Raw genomic sequence first — 18,807 nt, forward strand, 5'->3', positions numbered from 1 at the left:
AACTTTTCCAGAAGAAAAAAAAAATTCTGCATCAACCAAGGAGCGAGTGAGAAGGAAAAAAAAACTATATATATGGCTGAACCTAGAATAAAGATGTCCGGATGTGACTATCCCCCATTATTTTCTGAAAGGGGGTTGTACGACCAATGGAGAAGTGCAGTTGTTATGTGGACTAAGGTAACTGCCTTGGGAAAGAGGAAACAAGGTATGGCATTGGCTCCTTCTCTACCTTATGAGAGTAAAATCCGGAACAAAGTGTTTTCTGATCTGGAATTGGAAGAGTTAGACTCAGAAGAAGATCTGGAGATTCTATTGTGTTTTATGGATAAGATTTATCAAAAGGATGATTTGTTAAGTGCATATGAAGCCTGGTCAGAATTTGATAGATTCTGAAAAACAGAGGATATCTCTATTGAGGACTATATAATGGAATTTAGCAGACTATACAAAAGGCTGCACAAACACCGCTTGGAATTTCCACAGTCCGTGTTGGCGTTTAAGTTACTGGACTGTGCTAGAATGACCAATGTGGATAGGCTCCAAGTTTTGACAGGAGTCAAGTTTACAGACAATGATACTATTCGGTCAGATGATAGAAGCCTTAAAGAAGTTTCTGGGGAAACATTCAATTCCTACGGCTCTTGTGACAAAAATGGGTCAGTCGTAAATAAAGCAAACTATGGAAGATGCATTACTGACAGGATGGTGAGATCGTACGGCTACAAACATGTTACGGGAGTGTGGAAGGTGACCGAAACCTGGAAATTATGAGGACAGAAACCTATTTAAAACCTATAACAGGAGGAGGGACATGGAGAATGGAAAGAGGAAAATGAACCCCAGAAATGCTGTTTTCGGTGTGACTCTCTATACCATTATGCTTTCAACTTCCAACACATAATAATAGAGTGTTTGAAGCTTCACATGACACGGAAGAGTTGGAAGAGGAAAAAGATAGTCACCAGAAAGAAGGCATTGTCCTAATTGTGGTGTTGGGTGCTCTGAGGTACAGACGAACCAACTTGGTTGCGATTGGTACAACGCAGTTTTATTCCAACTAGCTATTTACACATCTGTCTTGGTACTCAGCTCGTGTTGACTGTGTGAGTGTCTTGTTAATGAGGTCCTGGCCTTGTCCTGTCTCCAGATGGACTGGCCACCATGTGTCGTGTTTCTTGTCTTATACTGTGTCTGCTCTTGTCTGTGATTGGCTGTCGTGTTATGCGTGCTAATTGGTCTGTCTATCATGATGTGTGTGTTGTGATGTGTGTTTGAATATCATGACACGAATAACGAGCAGTTTTACTCCGGTACTGAGAGTGTTGGTTGCAGAATCCTTCAATTGTGCTGTATTGCACAGTGGCTGCACATCTACTGTGTGTGGAATTGACTGGTTAAAATGGTAACTGGAATCTTTGAATGCTGAAAATGGTAACAAGGTTAAGGAATTTGAAAGTTCCACAAGTTTCAGGTTTGGGGATGATAATACTCTGAAGTCGCTGAAAAGAGTGGTGATCCCTTGCAATATTGCCGGAGTGATTCATTTCATTAGCACAGATGTATCAAGTGAGATAGCTTTACTTCTGAGCAGACCGTCGATGAAGAAAGCACACATGAAACTGGATGTGGAACAGGAAAGGGTTTTTGGAAAGATGGTGGACTTACAATTTACACAGTCGGGACACTATTGTAATCCATTACTGACAAATAATATTTCAGATGCAGTTGTTAAGGGTGTGTTATTGGCAGCTGGAAATGGGACATTAGCTGATAAAAAGATTGTTGTATTAAAACTGCATAGGCAATTTGGGGCAGCACGGTAGCACAAGTGGATAGCACTGTGGCTTCACAGCGCCACGGTCCCAGGTTCGATTCCCCGCTGGGTCACTGTCTGTGCTGAGTCTGCACGTTCTCCCCGTGTCTGCGTGGGTTTCCTCCAGGTGCTCCGGTTTCCTCCCACAGTCCAAAGACGTGCAGCTCAGGTGCATTGGCCATGATAAACTGCCCTTAGTGACCAAAAAGGTTAGGAGGGGTTATTGTGTTACAAGGATAGGGTGGAAGTGAGGGCTTAAGTGGGTCAGTGCAGACTCGATGGGCCGAATGGCCTCCTTCTGCACTGTATGTTCTATGTTTCCATGTTTCCAATTTGCACATTCGTCACCTCTGAGGCTGAAAGATTTATTAAAGTATGCAGGGGTATGGGATGACGACTATACGAAGCTGATAGAACAGGTTAGTGATCGCTGTGAGGTTTATAGGAAGTAGAGAAGGACACCGTCATGACCGATAGTAACCCTACCTTTGGCCAGGGATTTTAACGACATTGTGACCATGGACCTTAAGATCTGGGATAAAGCCAACAATATATTTATTTTGCATTTTGTAGATTTAGCAACCAGATTTAGTAAATCAACTACTGTACAAAGTAAAGAGAGTAATTCTGGATCAAATCGTGGAAAAATGGATAGGGACAGGAATAGTCCCACTGGTAAAATTCCTTACAGACAACGGGGGAGAATTTGCAAATGTTGAGTTTAGGGATATGTGTGAAAATGTGAATATCACAGTTATGAATACGGCTGCGGAAAGCCCATTTAGCAATGGTGTATGTGAAAGAAGCCATGCTGTAATATATTACATGTTCCAGAAAATTTTGGCAGATAGACCAAATTACAAGTTAATTCATGGTAGATAGATAGATAGATTTTACAGTGCAGAAGGAGGCCATTCGGCCCATCGAGTCTGCACCGGCTCTTGGAAAGAGCACCCTACCCAAGGTCCACACCTCCACCCTATCTCCATAACCCAGCAACCCCACCCAACACTAAGGGCAATTTTGGACACTATGGGCAATTTAGTATGGTCAATCCACCTAACCCGCACATCTTTGGACTGTGGGAGGAAACCGGAGCACCCGGAGGAAACCCACGCACACACGGGGAGGATGTGCAGACTCCGCACAGACAGTGACCCAAGTCAGGAATCGAAGTCAGGAATTCAGCTTTAATATGGGTGGTATATGCAAAGAATTCATCACAGATGGTTGGAGGCTATAGTCCCTATCAATTAGTGTTTGGTAGAGATCCTAACATTCCGTTCATTTTGGATGACCAGCCTCCAGCTTGGGAAGGGACTACAATTAGTTCTGCCTTTGCTGAGCATTTAAATTAGTTACATAGTAGTCGAAACGTTTTTTTGGAAGCAGTAGTCTCTGAAAGAATTCACAGCGCTTTAAGGCATAATGTAAGGCCGTCAAATACCGTTTTTCAGCAAGGAAACATTGGTATACTATAAGAGAGACAATTGTAATGAACGGAGAGGCCCAGGGAAGATCATAGGCACAGATGGCAAAACAATTGTTTTGCAATATGGCAATCAGATTATTAGGGTACATACATCAAGGATAATGGGTCCAGATTACAAATTTTCAAATTTAGACAGAGCAGACAGACATGATGAGGAACCAGGGCCATTTGGTATGCACATGTTACAGAATTATGAGGATCAGTTAACTGATATAGACAGGGTTTCTGTAGAGGAACACAATACTTCTGATGGATTAGAACAGGCCATTTTCCAAAAGGACAACTGCCAAACGTTGGTACAAAAGTGAGATACTTGCCTGAAGGGTCTAGTCAATGGAAGGATGCAACTGTTATTAGTAGAGCAGGGAAGGCCACTGGAAAGTATAAATACTGGTTGGATGTACACATTCAGGGGAAGGTGTCTAGACAATGGATTGGGAACAAGTAGTTCAAAAATGGAGGGCACAGAAACGTAGTGCCAGTGCAGATAGCACATCGGATAGTGAACAGGTTCACAGGAAAAGATTGAGAACTATTGAAAGGACATCCCACAGCAGAAGGGAAAGATCAAGCAGCAGCATTAGAGAACGAGATACAAGGCGGGATAAGGGACGTAATTTGTCAAGGTCTCGGAACATGGGTAAGACTGTGAATATTACTAGGAGTAGGAGCCCACATGCACGTGATATTTTGGTGGCTTCCAATAAATTAGAGGAAAAAGTTATCAAGATGCCAAACAGCAAGAACTGCATAGTTGGACTGAATTTGGGGTATACACGGAAGTACCGGATAGGGGACAAAGAGCTCTATCCCACAGATGGATTTGCACGGAAAAGGATCTTCCAGGTGGAACTTATAAGGCAAAGGCCAGGCTTGTGGCAAGGGGATTTGAAGAAAACTTAGAACATCAGGATTTAAGGGTAGATTCACCTACGGCAGGAAAGGTTATTTTAAAGATCTTCTTGGCTCTATTAGCCACAAAGGCATGGGAATGCAAATCTATAGGTATAAAAGCTGCCTTTTTGCAGGGGCATCAGCTTCAGAGAGACATTTTTCTCCGTCCTCCTAAAGAGGCAGCCAACACAGAAGGGGTACTCTGGAAGTTGAATAAATGTGTATATGGATTAAACGATGCGTCTAGAGTCTGGTATTTTTCGGTAAGGTCAGTTTTGTTAAAGTTAGGCTGTTGCTAGTTGAAAGCGGATCCGGCAATGTTTTACTGGCACCATAAAGGAAATCTTTCTGGCATCTTTATGAAGCATGTCGATGATTTTTTGTGGGGTGGGACTAGTGATTTCGAAGCTATTGTAATCTCTGGGTTGAGGAAAGAATTCAGGGTTGGAAGTCAGACTTCCGGTGCATTTAAATATATTGGACTGGAAATCGGACAGACTAAGTTAGGTGCAACTTTACATCAGAAATCTTATTTGGATCTTATTAGTTGTGTTTGGTTTTCACAAAAGGCACAGTGCTTTCAAAGATGGAAAAAGAGCAACTGCGTAGTTTAATTGAGCAACTGAATTGGTTAGGTAAACCGACTAGACCAGGTGTTAGTTTAGATGTCTTAGAGTTGAATAAAAAAATTGAATGATCCTAAAGTGGAAGACCTAATGAGAGCAAATAAAGCATTGGTCAAATTAAAAATGCAGGAGTGTGTTTTGAGATTCCAGGTTTTAGGTGATCTTCGGCATTTGATACTCATAAATTTATGTGATGGAGTTTCAAGCACAAGTTTTATAATTTTCCTTTTAGGGTACAATGGTAAATGTTGCCCTCTTGTGTGGGAAACAAAGAAAATAAGGAGAGTGGTCAAAAGCACTTTGGCTGCTGAGACTTTAAGCCTTGTAGAGGCGGTGGGTATGGCCTTTTATATACCTCAGATATTGACAGACATTTTGGGATTAGGGGATTTGGGTAACATACCCATCGAGTGTCACATTGACACTAAATCCCTGTGGGAAAATGTGCACTCTGCAAAAAATGTGAATGAGCTGAGGTTAAGGATAGACATCACAAGTTTGAAGCAGATGTTGGACAGAGGGGAGATAGCAAAAATTAAATGGGACAACTGAAGCTATCAATTGTCCAATTGTTTTACGAAAAGGAGGTCGTTCACAGAAACTTTTGGATATTGTTAATGAAGGGTGCCTGTTTCTGTGACTGTTTTGGGTTTTTTGTTTCCTTCCAAAATGAAAATAAAAGAGGGGCGGGGGGAATTTGCGTGTGTTTTTGAGTTTCTTGTAATTTTGTTTTCACCAAAAAAAAAATTTTCTCCAAGGAAGGGGAGACTATTAAGGAATGGGTTCAGAGATATTCCAATTAGCTGTCTCATTGATGTTAAGTATCCAATAATTGACACTGATATGTAAAGAGGCTGCAGGTGGTCATTGTGAGCATGTAATGTGGTGATAGAGTTTTGTATAGAGTGTGTTCAAGGAAAAATAAAGTGTGTGTGTGAAAAGGTGCAGAACTCTTGAAAATCTTTACTCAACAGCAGACGGAAACACCCGTTGGTAGTCGTCTTGAGGTGCGATCAGGCCTGGATGGGCCCGGCTGCTGCTCGGGTGTCCCAGCTGGCATGGCCCTGTTCTGCCTGCTGCCCACCACTGGGGACAGGAGCGGGGGTGGGGAGTCCGAAATGTTGCAGTGTTCCGGCGCCTACCCTGAGGGAGTCACCTGCGCGAGCCCCATCACCTCCTCCTCCCTTGGGGTGCCCGATGGCCCTCGGGCTACTCCATGGACGGGGGTGCGAGCGGAAATAACCCCTGAGGCTCCTGCGCCACCTGTCAGTCCTGGAGGCCCACTGCCAGCTCGACCAAGGTCTGCATGCTCACGGCCATGGAGCACAGGGAGTGGACCACCTCTGTCTGGAACTGTGCCAGATCACACATTGAACGTGCCACCACACTCGAGGTCTGTGCCACTTCAGCCGGTGACTGCATCTTTTCCTTCTGGGACTGGGCCACCACCCACTTTGTCTGTGTCAGCCAGCACCTGAGCAATGCCACCAACGCTCTCAGCCATGGCCTGTTGTGACTGGGCCCCTAAGCGGCTACGGCTAACATGATTCAGTGGAGTCAAGTTAAAGTCCGCTGAATGACACGTTTAGCATGGTGTTTTTCGCCAGATGCATCCCACTATCCAACGGCACTTTGCCATTTTTTTGGCCTCAGGAAGATTCTCCTCACCGAGGCCGCACTGAAAGGGAGGCTTCTCGCTGATTGTGGCACCAATTTATCCGGCAGTCCCGGTTCCCCGCCCGCTTTCTTTGATTACCCTCGCTCCCACAACCTTAGGGAGGCCCCCAAGAGCTGCCCCCTCGCTCCCTGTACTTGGCAGTGCCGACCTGGCACCCGGGCACAGGGAGGGCGAGATCCAGCTCGCGCCGGGTGAAGCGAATCAGGTGGCTCGTGATCCTGGAGCCAGATTTGGGACTCACTCGTGGTTCATCCGTCGTACCTGGATCTGCATCGAGCGCGACGGGGTCGCTGAATTGCGCCCATAATCTCTTTAATGAAATGCACCGTAAACTGAATCTGATTTCAATTCATGTTCAGTGAGGGAAGTTTCTTATTTGAGAAGAGTGTCAGATGCAGATCAGAAAAACAATTTGTTTTCTTTATCTATGAAGAGAATTTTAAGAACCAGTGTATTGAGGGCAGATGAAATGCTGAACTTTTAAAGATCTCAAACCTGAACCCAAAGTCACTCATTTCCAGAGACAGGACAGGCTCACATTTAATTTCCTTCATCGGCCTCTCCCTGGCTGATCAGGTTTTACCTGGACCCAGAAACCGAGCTAGTCACGGGAAGTGGGGAATGCTTTGACATTGCTTGTGGGTCTGAAGGAGGAGGATGGCTTTTTCCCACTCCTCCAGGCATTCCTGCTTCCTGGAATTGAAGCCTTTGGCCCCTGCAACCACCCGTCCCCACCCTCAATGCTGGTTTGAAGTTGGACGTCCCCACACCTTGGAGCGAGGCTTTGGATGCCACCCCAACCGTCCTCATAGAACATAGAACATAGAACAATACAGCGCAGTACAGGCCCTTCGGCCCACGATGTTGCACCGAAACAAAAGCCATCTAACCTACACTATACCATTATCATCCATATGTTTATCCAATAAACTTTTAAATGCCCTCAATGTTGGCGAGTTCACTACTGTAGCAGGTAGGGCATTCCACGGCCTCACTACTCTTTGCGTAAAGAACCTACCCCTGACATCTGTCCTATATCTATTACCCCTCAGTTTAAGGCTATGTCCCCTCGTGCTAGCCATTTCCATCCGCGGGAGAAGGCTCTCACTGTCCACCCTATCTATCCCTCTGATCATTTTGTATGCCTCTATTAAGTCTCCTCTTAACCTTCTTCTCTCTAACGAAAACAACCTCAAGTCCATCAGCCTTTCCTCATAAGATTTTCCCTCCATACCAGGCAACATCCTGGTAAATCTCCTCTGCACCCGTTCCAAAGCCTCCACGTCCTTCCTATAATGCGGTGACCAGAACTGTACGCAATACTCCAAATGCGGCTGTACCAGAGTTCTGTACAGCTGCAACATGACCTCCTGACTCCGGAACTCAATCCCTCTACCAATAAAGGCCAACACTCCATAGGCCTTCTTCACCACCCTGTCAACCTGGGTGGTAACTTTCAGGGATCTATGTACATGGACACCTAGATCCCTCTGCTCATCCACGCTTTCAAGAACTTTTCCATTAGCCAAATATTCCACATTCCTGTTTTTCCTTCCAAAGTGAATCACCTCACACTTCTCTACATTAAACTCCATTTGCCACCTCTCAGCCCAGCACTGCAGCTTATCTATATCCCTCTGTAACCTGCTACTTCCTTCCACACTATCGACAACACCACCGACTTTAGTGTCGTCTGCAAATTTACTCACCCACCCTTCTGCGCCTTCCTCTAGGTCATTGATAAAAATGACAAACAGCAACGGCCCCAGAACAGATCCTTGTGGTACTCCACTTGTGACAGAACTCCATTCTGAACATTTCCCATCAACCACCACCCTCTGTCTTCTTTCAGCTAGCCAATTTCTGATCCACATCTCTAAATCACCCTCAATCCCCAGCCTCCGTATTTTCTGCAATAGCCTACCGTGGGGAACCTTATCAAACGCATTACTCATGCTCTGAGTAACATTGCAGGCTCCTTACCCTTGGCTGCAGCAAGTTCAGGCGTGATTCTTGCCCAACTGGAAGCCAAGCCTATCAATTAGGCTGGCTTCCGGACAAGGATCTTGTCAGAAAAAAACACACACCGTGGAGTTAGAACTCAGAATTACAGGTTTTCCATCTGAAATTCCATCTCTTCCTCCACCTTGGAAAACCCAAACCCAATCCTCAATATCAAATCCCTGTGCGGGGGGAATTGGTTTGGGGGGTGGGGGTTGCGAGGTGGTCGACACACTGAATATGCAAGCTGCTGCCAACGTTATTACTCAACATAATAAAAGTTGCATTTTACAGCTTTGGCAATTATCAACTGAATACTCATAAGCAGGGAGCAGGCAAAAGGTCCAGGCATTGTGCCTTATTTGAATTAGGCAGGTTATTAAATTAATTTAGTTTGTAATAAACTGGCTTAGTTGGGTTCTTTGAAACCTTGCATCTTCAATTCACTTTAGAAGTACTGAATGAGAAGTAATACATTTTTATATCTGACTTGAGAAAGCAATCATTTGAAAACATTCTAGCACCTCTAAGACCACAGTTCACATCTTACATTTCTGCAAATCTGCCCAACATGTGTGAAAACCAATGGGCGGTATTCTCCGTTGCCCGACCTCGATATCATAATCACCGATTGGTGGAGCATCCCTTCTGACACCCAAGTTGGGGGTGGCGCCGGTTTGACACTGGTTTCCTGTTCTCCGCCCCCTCCAAAATGGCATCATCGCGTTGCACATCGCATGCCATTGGAATGGCGTTGGCGCGTCATCGGATGGCCGTCCCCCGATAGGCCGAGTTCCCGACCGTATGGTTGATGTGTGGTCTCAGCGGTCGGGAACCCAGGATGGCAGCCGCGGACTGAGTCCTGCGCCGCCACAGTTGGCCGGGAGCCGTGTGGTTGGCTGGAGGGGCTTCATCAAGGGCTGGGGGGATTGGTGGGGGAGGGGGCCAAGGGGAAATATTTGGCAGGTCGGGTCTGCGCACAGCCGGCGCCATGTTGTATGGTGTGACTGTTGCAGGTCGTCGCCGTGCGCATGTGCGCCCACGGACCCAGCCGTTTTTGGCACGGGAGCCAAGAGTTTTCCCGCCGCTGCTGCTAGCCCCTCATCGGTCCCAAGATCGGTGAGGGTTCGGCGCCGATTTTACCGTCATAAAGCGCCACGGTTCCCACGCCGGCGTCCGCCCTTAGCCTCAAAATCAGAGAATCCAGCCCAATGTGTTTACAGTATCTTACCCCATCAAAAAGTATCAGTCAGCATTGTAGTGTGTTAAATCAACATCCCAGTGAGAAAGTATAAATATTTTTAATTTCATAGAATTCCTCCAGTGCAGAAGGAGGCCATTCGGCTCATCGACTCTACACCGACCCTCTAAAAGTGCACCCGACCAATGCCCACTCCCGCAACCTTTGCCCGCAGCCCCACCTAACCTGCTTATCACTGGACACTAAGGGCAATTTAGCATGGCCAATCTACCTAGCCTGCACATCTTTGGACTGTGGGAGGAAACCGGGCACCCGGAGGAAACCCAAGCAGACACGGGGAGAAAGTGCCAACTCCACACAGTCAGTCACCCAAGGCCGGAATTGAACCTTGGTAAAAGCAAATTACTGCAACTGCTGGAACCTGAAACGAAAACAGAAAATATTGGACAATCACAGCAAGTCTGACAGCATCTGTGGAGAAAGAAGGCAGCTGATGTTTCAAGTCTGGATGACTCTTTGTCAAACCTGGGTCCCTGGTGCTGTGAGGCAGCAGTGCTAGCCACTGTGCCACCTCTGTTGTTAAGTCAAGTTTACTGTTTGTCAGTTATCCTGGCTAGAGGTTTACATCAATGAAAATGTAATTCCAACAAAGAAGATTCAAGAAATAAGAACAGTATATAAATAGCAAATGTTATAAATGTACACTTTATTCACAGAGTATCTGATAGCATAGTCACAGGATGAGACACAGATGTATATTTAAAACTGAATGGAGCAACACCTGAAAAAAAAAGTTTTTGTGCAATATCTTTGATGAAATTCATTGCTGATAAAACATTTTTGCAAGGAATAGATTTTTAATACACAAAGGTGCATTACATTTTTAAAAATTGCTGTTTCAAAAATGTTGTACTTAAATATATTTTAATCTTTTTCTATCAGTTGCTGTTGATTTTTCAATATCTTTGTTTGAACAGTCAGTTCCATTGATGTACCTGGGCATTAGCCTACGATGTGTTATTTAATACAACTGTTTGTGTGAGTTGAATTAAAATAGTACAAATACAGTCTAATCTGCTGAGATGATTTGTGAAAGTCTGATTTGTCTGATTGTGATGATATCCATTTAAAGCAATCAAGGACGGTAGCTATTTTTCGTTCATCTATTAATGGTTGGTATTTTCCCAGAGGTGCAACTGTTATGGGCATGAAACCGAAAAGGCATGGAGAATGCAAGGCAGGAAGGAAGGACCAGGGGCGAAATTCTCCGTAATCGGTGCGATGTCCGCCGACCGGCGCCAAAAACGGCGCAAATCAGTCCGGTATCGCGCCGCCCCAAAGGTACGGAATGCTCCGCATCTTGAGCGGCCGGGCCCTAACCTTGAGGGGCTAGGCCCGCGCCGGACTGATTTCCGCCCCGCCAGCTGGCGGGAAAGGCCTTTGCTGCCCTGCCAGCTGGCGCGGAAATGACATTGCCGGGCGGCACATGCGCGGGAGCGTCAGCGGCCGCTCACGGCATCCCCGCGCATGCGCAGTGGAGGGGGTCTCTTCCGCCTCCGCCATGGTGGAGACCTTGGCGAAGGCGGAAGGAAAAGAGTGCCCCCACGGCAGAGGCCCGCCCGCGGATCGGTGGGCCACGATCGCGGGCCAGGCCACTGTGGGGGCACCCCCCGGGGCCAGATCGCCCCACGCCCCCTCCCCGCAGGTCCCCAGAGCCCGCCCGCGCCGCCTTGTCCCGCCGGTAAGAGAGGTGGTTTAATCCACGCCGGCAGGACAGGCATTCTAGCAGCGGGACTTCGGCCCACCCGGGCCGGAGAATCGCCGGGGGGGGGGCCCGCCAACCGGTGCGGCGCGATTCCCGCCCCCGCCGAATCTCCGGTGCCGGAGAATTCGGCAACCAGCGGGGGCGGGATTCATGCCAGCCCCTGGCGATTCTCCGACCCGGCGGGGGGGTCGGAGAATCTCGCCCCCAGGTATGAACTTAATTCCGTATCTGGAGAATACCAGTAGGAGACCAAACACAGAACAGGAAAACATGGGACAGAATTTCGAGACTCAAGAGTTAGGGAATATTGGGTAGGGTTCCATGACTGATTATTAAATGGGGACAGGCAAGGAACCATGACCCAGAAATGTACAGCACAAATGACAAGGAGCTGGAGAGAGCACTGAAGGAAAGGCCCTGAAATTTTCCAGTTAGGACTTGTGGAGTCCTAAAGAAGTCGTGGAAACAATTTCAAATAAGCATTTCCATGTTTCATCGGGACTTATCTGGTCTCTCGTTGGAACTTCAGCAGGAGATGAGTAGAACACCGGCAGAAATTCTGGGATAGATAATCTTTATTGTCAAAAGTAGGCTTACATCAACACTGCAATGAAGTTACTGTGAAAAGCCCCCAGTCACCACATTCCGGCGCCTGTTCAGGTACACAGAGGGAGAATACAGAATGTCCAAATTACCAAAAAACAACAGGGCCGAGATTCTCCGACCCCCCTGCCGGGTCGGAGAATCGCGGGGGCTGGCGTGAATCCCGCCCCCTCCGGTTGCCAAATTCTCCGGCACCGGAGATTCACGCCACGCCACCTCTATTAACGGCGGGACACGGCGGCGCGAGCGGGTCCTGGGGGGGGCGTGGGGCGATCTGGCCCCGAGGGGTGCCCCCATCGGTGGCCTGGCCCGCGATCGGGGCCCACCGATCCTCGGGCGGGCCTGTGCCGTGGGGGCACTCTTTTCCTTCCGTGTTCGCCATGGTCTCCACCATGGCGGAGGCGGAAGAGACCCCCTCCACTGCGCATGTGCGAGAATGCCGTCAGCGGCCGCTGACGCTCCCGCTCATACGCCGCCCGGCAATGTCATTTCCACGCCAGCTGGCGGGGCACCAAAGGCCTTTCCCGCCAGCTGGGGGGGGCGGAAATCAGTCCTGCGCGGGCCTAGCCCCTCAAGGCTTGGGCTCGGCCGCTCACGATGCGGAGGATTCCGCACCTTTGGGGTGGCGCGATGCCAGACTGATTGGCGCCGTTTTTGGCGCCGGTCGGCGGACATCGCGCCGATTACAGAGAATTTAGCCCCTGATTTCAAAGTTATATGAGTGCAAGAGATTACACCTGGACAAAATATTTTGTTCAATTTGAGTTGTTCAGTTCAGCTGATACCCTAAAAGGACAGCATTCACGATGTCCAGTGAATAACTCGCTTCAAAAGTGTTGTTAATTCAATTATTTTCATTATTTGACTCAATGATTAATCCAGATGAGTTCTGTCAGTGATTTTTTTCAAGGATTCCTGTACTTTAACTAAATTACCACCTAGAGAAACAGAATTACCTTTCTCATTGAATAAAGGCAGAACCTAAATTAGGGTGATCCGGCAATTTGATTTTAGTCAAGGCAGCATTGGGTGGGGAAATGAATCAAGGCTCTTGTACCTATACAATGGCCTCTCCCAGAAAGTGTATGTGTGGACATCCTGGTTGGAAATCCTGCCAACACTCACCATCCAGGCTCAAACACAAAGGAAGCAATTTTGGCAATGGATGATAGTTTCAAACAAGTGATATTGCCTATACCAGTTAAGCACTTTTCCCGATTTAAACTGACTTAAATGGCAACTACTATTAGGAGATATGTTTAATGTGAGGCTGAGCTATTATCACTTGTTTTATACTTCATCCAAAGTCAAAATTACCCCAAAAGCATGGTTATTGTAGCATCCAAAATGGCAAAATGGATCACAGTTATTTGTACGAAGAGGTACGTTTTAGAAAGTGGTGCTAATGATGACTGACTCTTTAAAGAAGGAAACAAATGACAGAATTGTATTGGAAATAGTAAGCAATGCTGTTAAGTGATCATGATGGTTAATAGTTGAACATGACAGTGACAGAAAACAAGTAGCTTTAATCCTACAAATGAAAGCCAATGTTTATACGTTCATCCTTCCTAGCAGGCTGACGATTTAACCTAGAATTTGACTGCCAGGACCCTCAAAACCTTTTTTTCTCATCTCCTACTGAATATTTCAGGGGCGACATTCTCCGACCCCCTGCCGGGTCGGAGAATCGGCGGGAGCTGGCGTGAATCCCGCCCCCGCTGGTTGCCGAAGTCTCCGGCACCGGATATTCGGCGGGGGCGGGAATCGCGCCGCGCCGGTTGGCGGGCCCCCCCGCACGATTCTCCGGCCCGGATGGGCCGAAGTCCCGCTGATAAATTGCCTGTCTCACCAGCGTAAATTAAATCACCTACCTTACCAGCGGGACAAGGCGGTGTGGGCGGGCTCCGGGGTCCTGGGGGGGGCGCGGGGTGATCTGACCCCGGGGGGTGCCCCCATGGTGGTCTGGCCCGCGATCGGGGCCCACCGATCCGCGGGCGGTCCTGTGCCGTGGGGGCACTCTTTCCCTTCTGCCTCCGCCACGGTCTCCACCATGGCGGAGGTGGAAGAGACTCCCTCCACTGCGCATGCGTGGGAAACTGTCAGCGGCCGCTGACGCTCCCGCCCATGCGCCGCCTGGAGATGTCATTTCTGCGCCAGCTGGCGGGGCAACAAAGGCCGTTTCCGCCAGCTGGCGGGGCGGAAATTCCTCCGGCGCCGGCTTAGCCCCTCAATGTTGGGGCTCGGCCCCCAAAGATGCGGAGCATTCCGCACCTTTGGGGCGGCGCGATGCCCGTCTGATTGGCGCCGATTTGGGCGCCAGTCGGCGGACATCGCGCCGTTTCCAGAGAATTTCGCCCCAGGTTCTGTGAGCAGACTAAGCTCTATTTTAACTTATCTGTTTCTCTAAAGTATCTGCTCCACTTGCTTTTACTCTGTCTATTCCTGGACAGATATTTTTGCAGCAACCACCTTTACTTGTAAAACAAAATAACTCAATAAGCAGTGATTCTTAGTGCAACTTCAAGCATTTGTTAGAGAAGTATAAATTTACCTATAAGCACATCATTGTATAAACTTCCATTTAGAAACATACTTTGTAAAATGTACCATTCCCCAGGTAGATTGATCTGTGTGTTCATATTAACACTAAAATTGTTTTCAGTGGGCAACCCAATTTCTTAACTCACAAAAGGGGTCCCACCTAAGTACAATTAGTTGAAATCCACACATCACTTACCTTGCTACAGGGATTGAACATAATACATCATAAAATGTGATCACTGTCATTCTGGAGACCTCGTTTGATCATGAAAAACACTTGTTTAGGCCTCATGTCATTGATCTACCTTAAATCTAAAGTTACAATCTCAGTAAATAATCTATTATCATTGTGCAACTGTTTGTTTACAACAATTTTGGGAAACCGGAAAGTAAAAGGATAATACTGGAGGAGGGAAAAAAGACACAGGTGATTAAAACAAAATGTCTTCCCTGTTCTGGACAAAGGACAATCCATCTATGATGGAAACAAAAGAAGCGTACTTAGATAACAACATTCATATACATTAGTGTTATTGAAACTAGTTTCACTACTTTGCATAGTAGCTAAAGACTTTAAAATATATTTTAACAAAAGTCTGATGTAAAAGCTATCATACATTATTGACAAACGACACTGGAGTCTGTAAAAATGAAACAGCATAAACAGTTGAAAAATTTAATATAGTTTCAGCTAAAAACTGAGGCTGCAGTCGGAATAAATACAAGTATTCCATATTCCTTTAGTAATTCAAATAAACTAATGTTTATACACATAAAGTCTGCATGCCTGAAGATGCTCCTAGATTGGTAACATGTTTGACTTTATACAGTTCATAATATGACGCAGGCTGGAGTAAAATAGTGTTATTGAGATGATTAAACACAGACCTGCTGTGCAGTCTTGTTACCATAATACATCTTTTCCATTCCCTCATCCTTACTGCTGCCAGCACCACCACCTTCACTGTCTGCATACACTCCAAAAAGCAATATTTTAAAACAAAGCAAAAAAAAAGTGAGGCCATTAAAACACAAAACAGGAAGATATCAGATTATTTAAGGCTAAAACTTTCTGATAAGAGCTCTGTATGCTCTGTATTGCCTATAGCCTTCTCTAATTTTGTAAGCAAAACATGCATTGAAAAGGACTAGTTTAAAGAGAACATATTATAATTTGACATACATAAGTATTGAAGATAATAATCATCTTAATTTTAATTTAAAGCATGAAATCAATCCTCAAAAAATATCTACTCTCCTTTAGGAACACATTCCGCTGGACTTTAAGATCCTATTCTGTAATACATTTTATGAGGCAGAGCATAACCTCTTTATATATATTTTTTGCTACTACTGAATAAATAAAAAATTAATGTGAATCATGCCATAAAGCTATATGCAAGAGCTGCACATCATTATTGCATGCTATTTGTGATACTACATGCTAGTTGATGGCAATATTACAATGATTTTAAAATGGCTGAGGTCTTGTATCAAAGCAATAAACATTACATTTCACTACAGCTGGTAAATTAACATCTCAGAATGCATGTAGTGCTAATGAAACTTTGCCCTATTTTGTAAATATTAAATGCAGTATATTTGTCCCATTAATCTTTGAAAATTACAGTAGAATTGTCCTTGATCAAAAATTAGATTTTAGTGTCCATCAAAAAGTTCCTGAAGTTACGTAAAACGCTCGGAATTCATTTTCCTCAGTTTGGGAGGAAGGTTTCCCTCAATCCTTGAACCACCTGCTAATCTCTGTAGCTTTGGTGGCAGCTCTGCCACAGATTTGCTCATTAGGTCACAGTTCACCTTGCTGGTCTTTGGCACCAGTTTTTCCTCAGAATTTCCAGGAACTGAGCTGATTCGTTGGAGCTTCATTGGCAGATCTCCCATACAGTACATTTTTTCTGAGGTGGTAGAACTCATTCTTAGTAATTTTTTTGGTAGGTCTTCCCTCCCTGTAATCTTCTGCAGTTTCAGTGGTATCCTGGTACTTAGATCATCAAGACCATCGAAGCAGTCCACAGAATCATTTCTATCTGGCAGAGTGCCCCTGCTGTTGTTAGCCGCTGGGGCCATCAAAGGAGAGGTCATGAACAACATTTCCTCTTGTTCTTTTACACTGTATGGTGGTGTTGGAATTTCGAAAGTTGCATGAAATTGTGAGTAGTCTACTTTGAAGAATCCTTCTTCCAGAGAAATAACTGGGAAAAAACGGTTACCCCAAAGAACTTCATCTTCTGTATATGAGGTCCTTGCTTGGCATGTCATACCTAGAGGGAAAAGACAAATGTAAATAAATAATTATGCCAGAATTTAAACTTGACATGCCGTATTGATCTGATTATTTCATCGGGGATAGTTGATAACCACTGCATAAAGTCAAAAATCAGGCTCTTAATTAACATTCCAATGTCAATCAATTGGAAACAGAACCTTGGGCTGTTACACACTTGTAAAGAACCCTCGATCTCAAAAATTAATCACTGCTGAACACTGCATTTAAATCTGTTCCATACAGATGTAAAGAACTGACACATTGGACAGAATTTACTCTGGGTGCCAGCGGTCTTGCCTGCTGGCTGAAGGGCCGGTCAGAGCCCAGCAAATCCTACAATGGGGAATATTAAGTGTCTAGCAGGTGCGTAAGTGGCCACTGTCAGATCTTCTCTGGAGTTAGGGAACTGGTTGTGGAAATCCCACTCCCTGAGAGCTCCAGCCAATCAGAGGTTAGCAGATCGCTATCGCAGGCAGTGCCACAAAGAGAGGTGGTAGCTGCTGGCAATGCATCCACCAGAGGTCCTGGATCAATGAGGGACCCGAGCTTAAAGGTGAGGGCAAGATGGGGGTCGCCAGATTGGAGTTACAGGAAAGCAGGGAGGAGGGTTAAAGGGTGTCCAAAGCAAAGAAGGGGTTGCTTTCAGTGTGCCTCCCCAACCCCACTTCACAATGCCAAGTCCCTTGCTCAGGCATTGTGCCTTTGAATGAACGAACACCCCTGGGAGCCCATAAGCAAAGATGACAAGTTTTTGCTTCATGGGCTTCCCACATGGTGAATCCCTTGCCTGGTGTTGCTTGCATACCAATGATATGGAGATGAGCCCCTTAAGTTGGTAATCATTTTCAGAGGAAATTGTCACAATTCTCCAATCCTCCTCAGCTATGGGAATGGTGCCGGGATAAACCCGACAACTATAGGTCAGTTCATCGAGTGTCCCTGGTGGAAACATTTTGAGGCAATAATCCTCAAGAACACAAGAGTTTGGAGCAGGAGTAGGCCATTCAGCCCCTCAAGCCTGCTCATCTTCGAATAAAATCATGGTTGATCTGATTGAGGCCCCAAGTTCACTTTCCTGTCTGTCTCCATGATCCTTGACTCCCTTGTCGACCAGAACTCTATCTAACTCAGCCTTGAATATATTCAATGACGCAGCCTTCACTGCTCTCTGGAGAAGAGAACGCCTCAGACTGATGACCCTCTTGAAAGAAAAATAATCTCCTAATCTCAGTCTTAAATGGGAGACCCCTAAATTTAAACTGTGTGCCCTAGTTCTAGACCTCTCTGTAAGCGGAACTGTCCTCTCAACATCCACCCTGTCAAGTCCCCTCAGGGTATTAGGCCAGCATTTTATGGCCCATCCCGCCCAGTGGGATATTATGGTCCTGCTGAAATAAACGGAAATTTGAATGCCCACCGCATTCTCCAGGGTGGAGAAACGTCGTGAAGGGGCCGTGAAATCCTGGCCTCAATTCTTCAGTGAGATCACCTCTCACTCTTCTAAACTCCAATAGGCATATGACCAACCTGCTCAACCTTTCCTCAAAAGATAATCCATTCATCCCAGGAATAAGTTGAGTGAATCTTGTCTGAACTGTTTCTACTGTAATTATGTTCTTTCTTAAGTAAGGAGACCAAAACCATACACAGTACTCCATATTCTGGACAAAACTAACTAACATTTGGAAAAATATGGGCTAATGAATGAAAGTCAACACAGATAAAGTCAAATATTTTTTGACTAAGTGGATTGAGTTATTTGATGAAGTAAATGGAGAGGTTTGATGAGGGTAGTGCAGGTGATGTTGTGAATATGTATTTTCATATTGACTTTATTAATAGAGGCATTGAGTACAAAAGCAAGAAGGTTGTGCTAAACCTTTATAAAACATTGGCTTGACCT

At 45.9% G+C, this 18,807-nt stretch overlaps 1 protein-coding gene across 3 annotated transcripts in view; it reads right to left on the reverse strand.

Annotated features, from left to right (window-relative positions):
- Positions 1-15,279: 15,279 nt before the first annotated feature.
- Positions 15,280-18,807, reverse strand: part of kcnj3a (potassium inwardly rectifying channel subfamily J member 3a) — a 364,839-nt gene continuing 361,311 nt past the window's right edge. For 2 of the 3 annotated variants that reach the window (XM_072475276.1, XM_072475287.1), the window contains one exon: positions 15,280-16,899. In XM_072475276.1, the coding sequence (XP_072331377.1) occupies positions 16,304-16,899 (596 nt within the window). In that variant the 3' untranslated portion in view covers positions 15,280-16,303. The remainder of the gene's footprint in view (positions 16,900-18,807) is intronic. The other variant, XM_072475302.1, reaches the window with a different exon arrangement.

The sequence above is a fragment of the Scyliorhinus torazame genome, chromosome 2, assembly GCF_047496885.1.
Source record: "Scyliorhinus torazame isolate Kashiwa2021f chromosome 2, sScyTor2.1, whole genome shotgun sequence".
NCBI classification, from domain to species: Eukaryota; Metazoa; Chordata; class Chondrichthyes; order Carcharhiniformes; family Scyliorhinidae; genus Scyliorhinus; species Scyliorhinus torazame.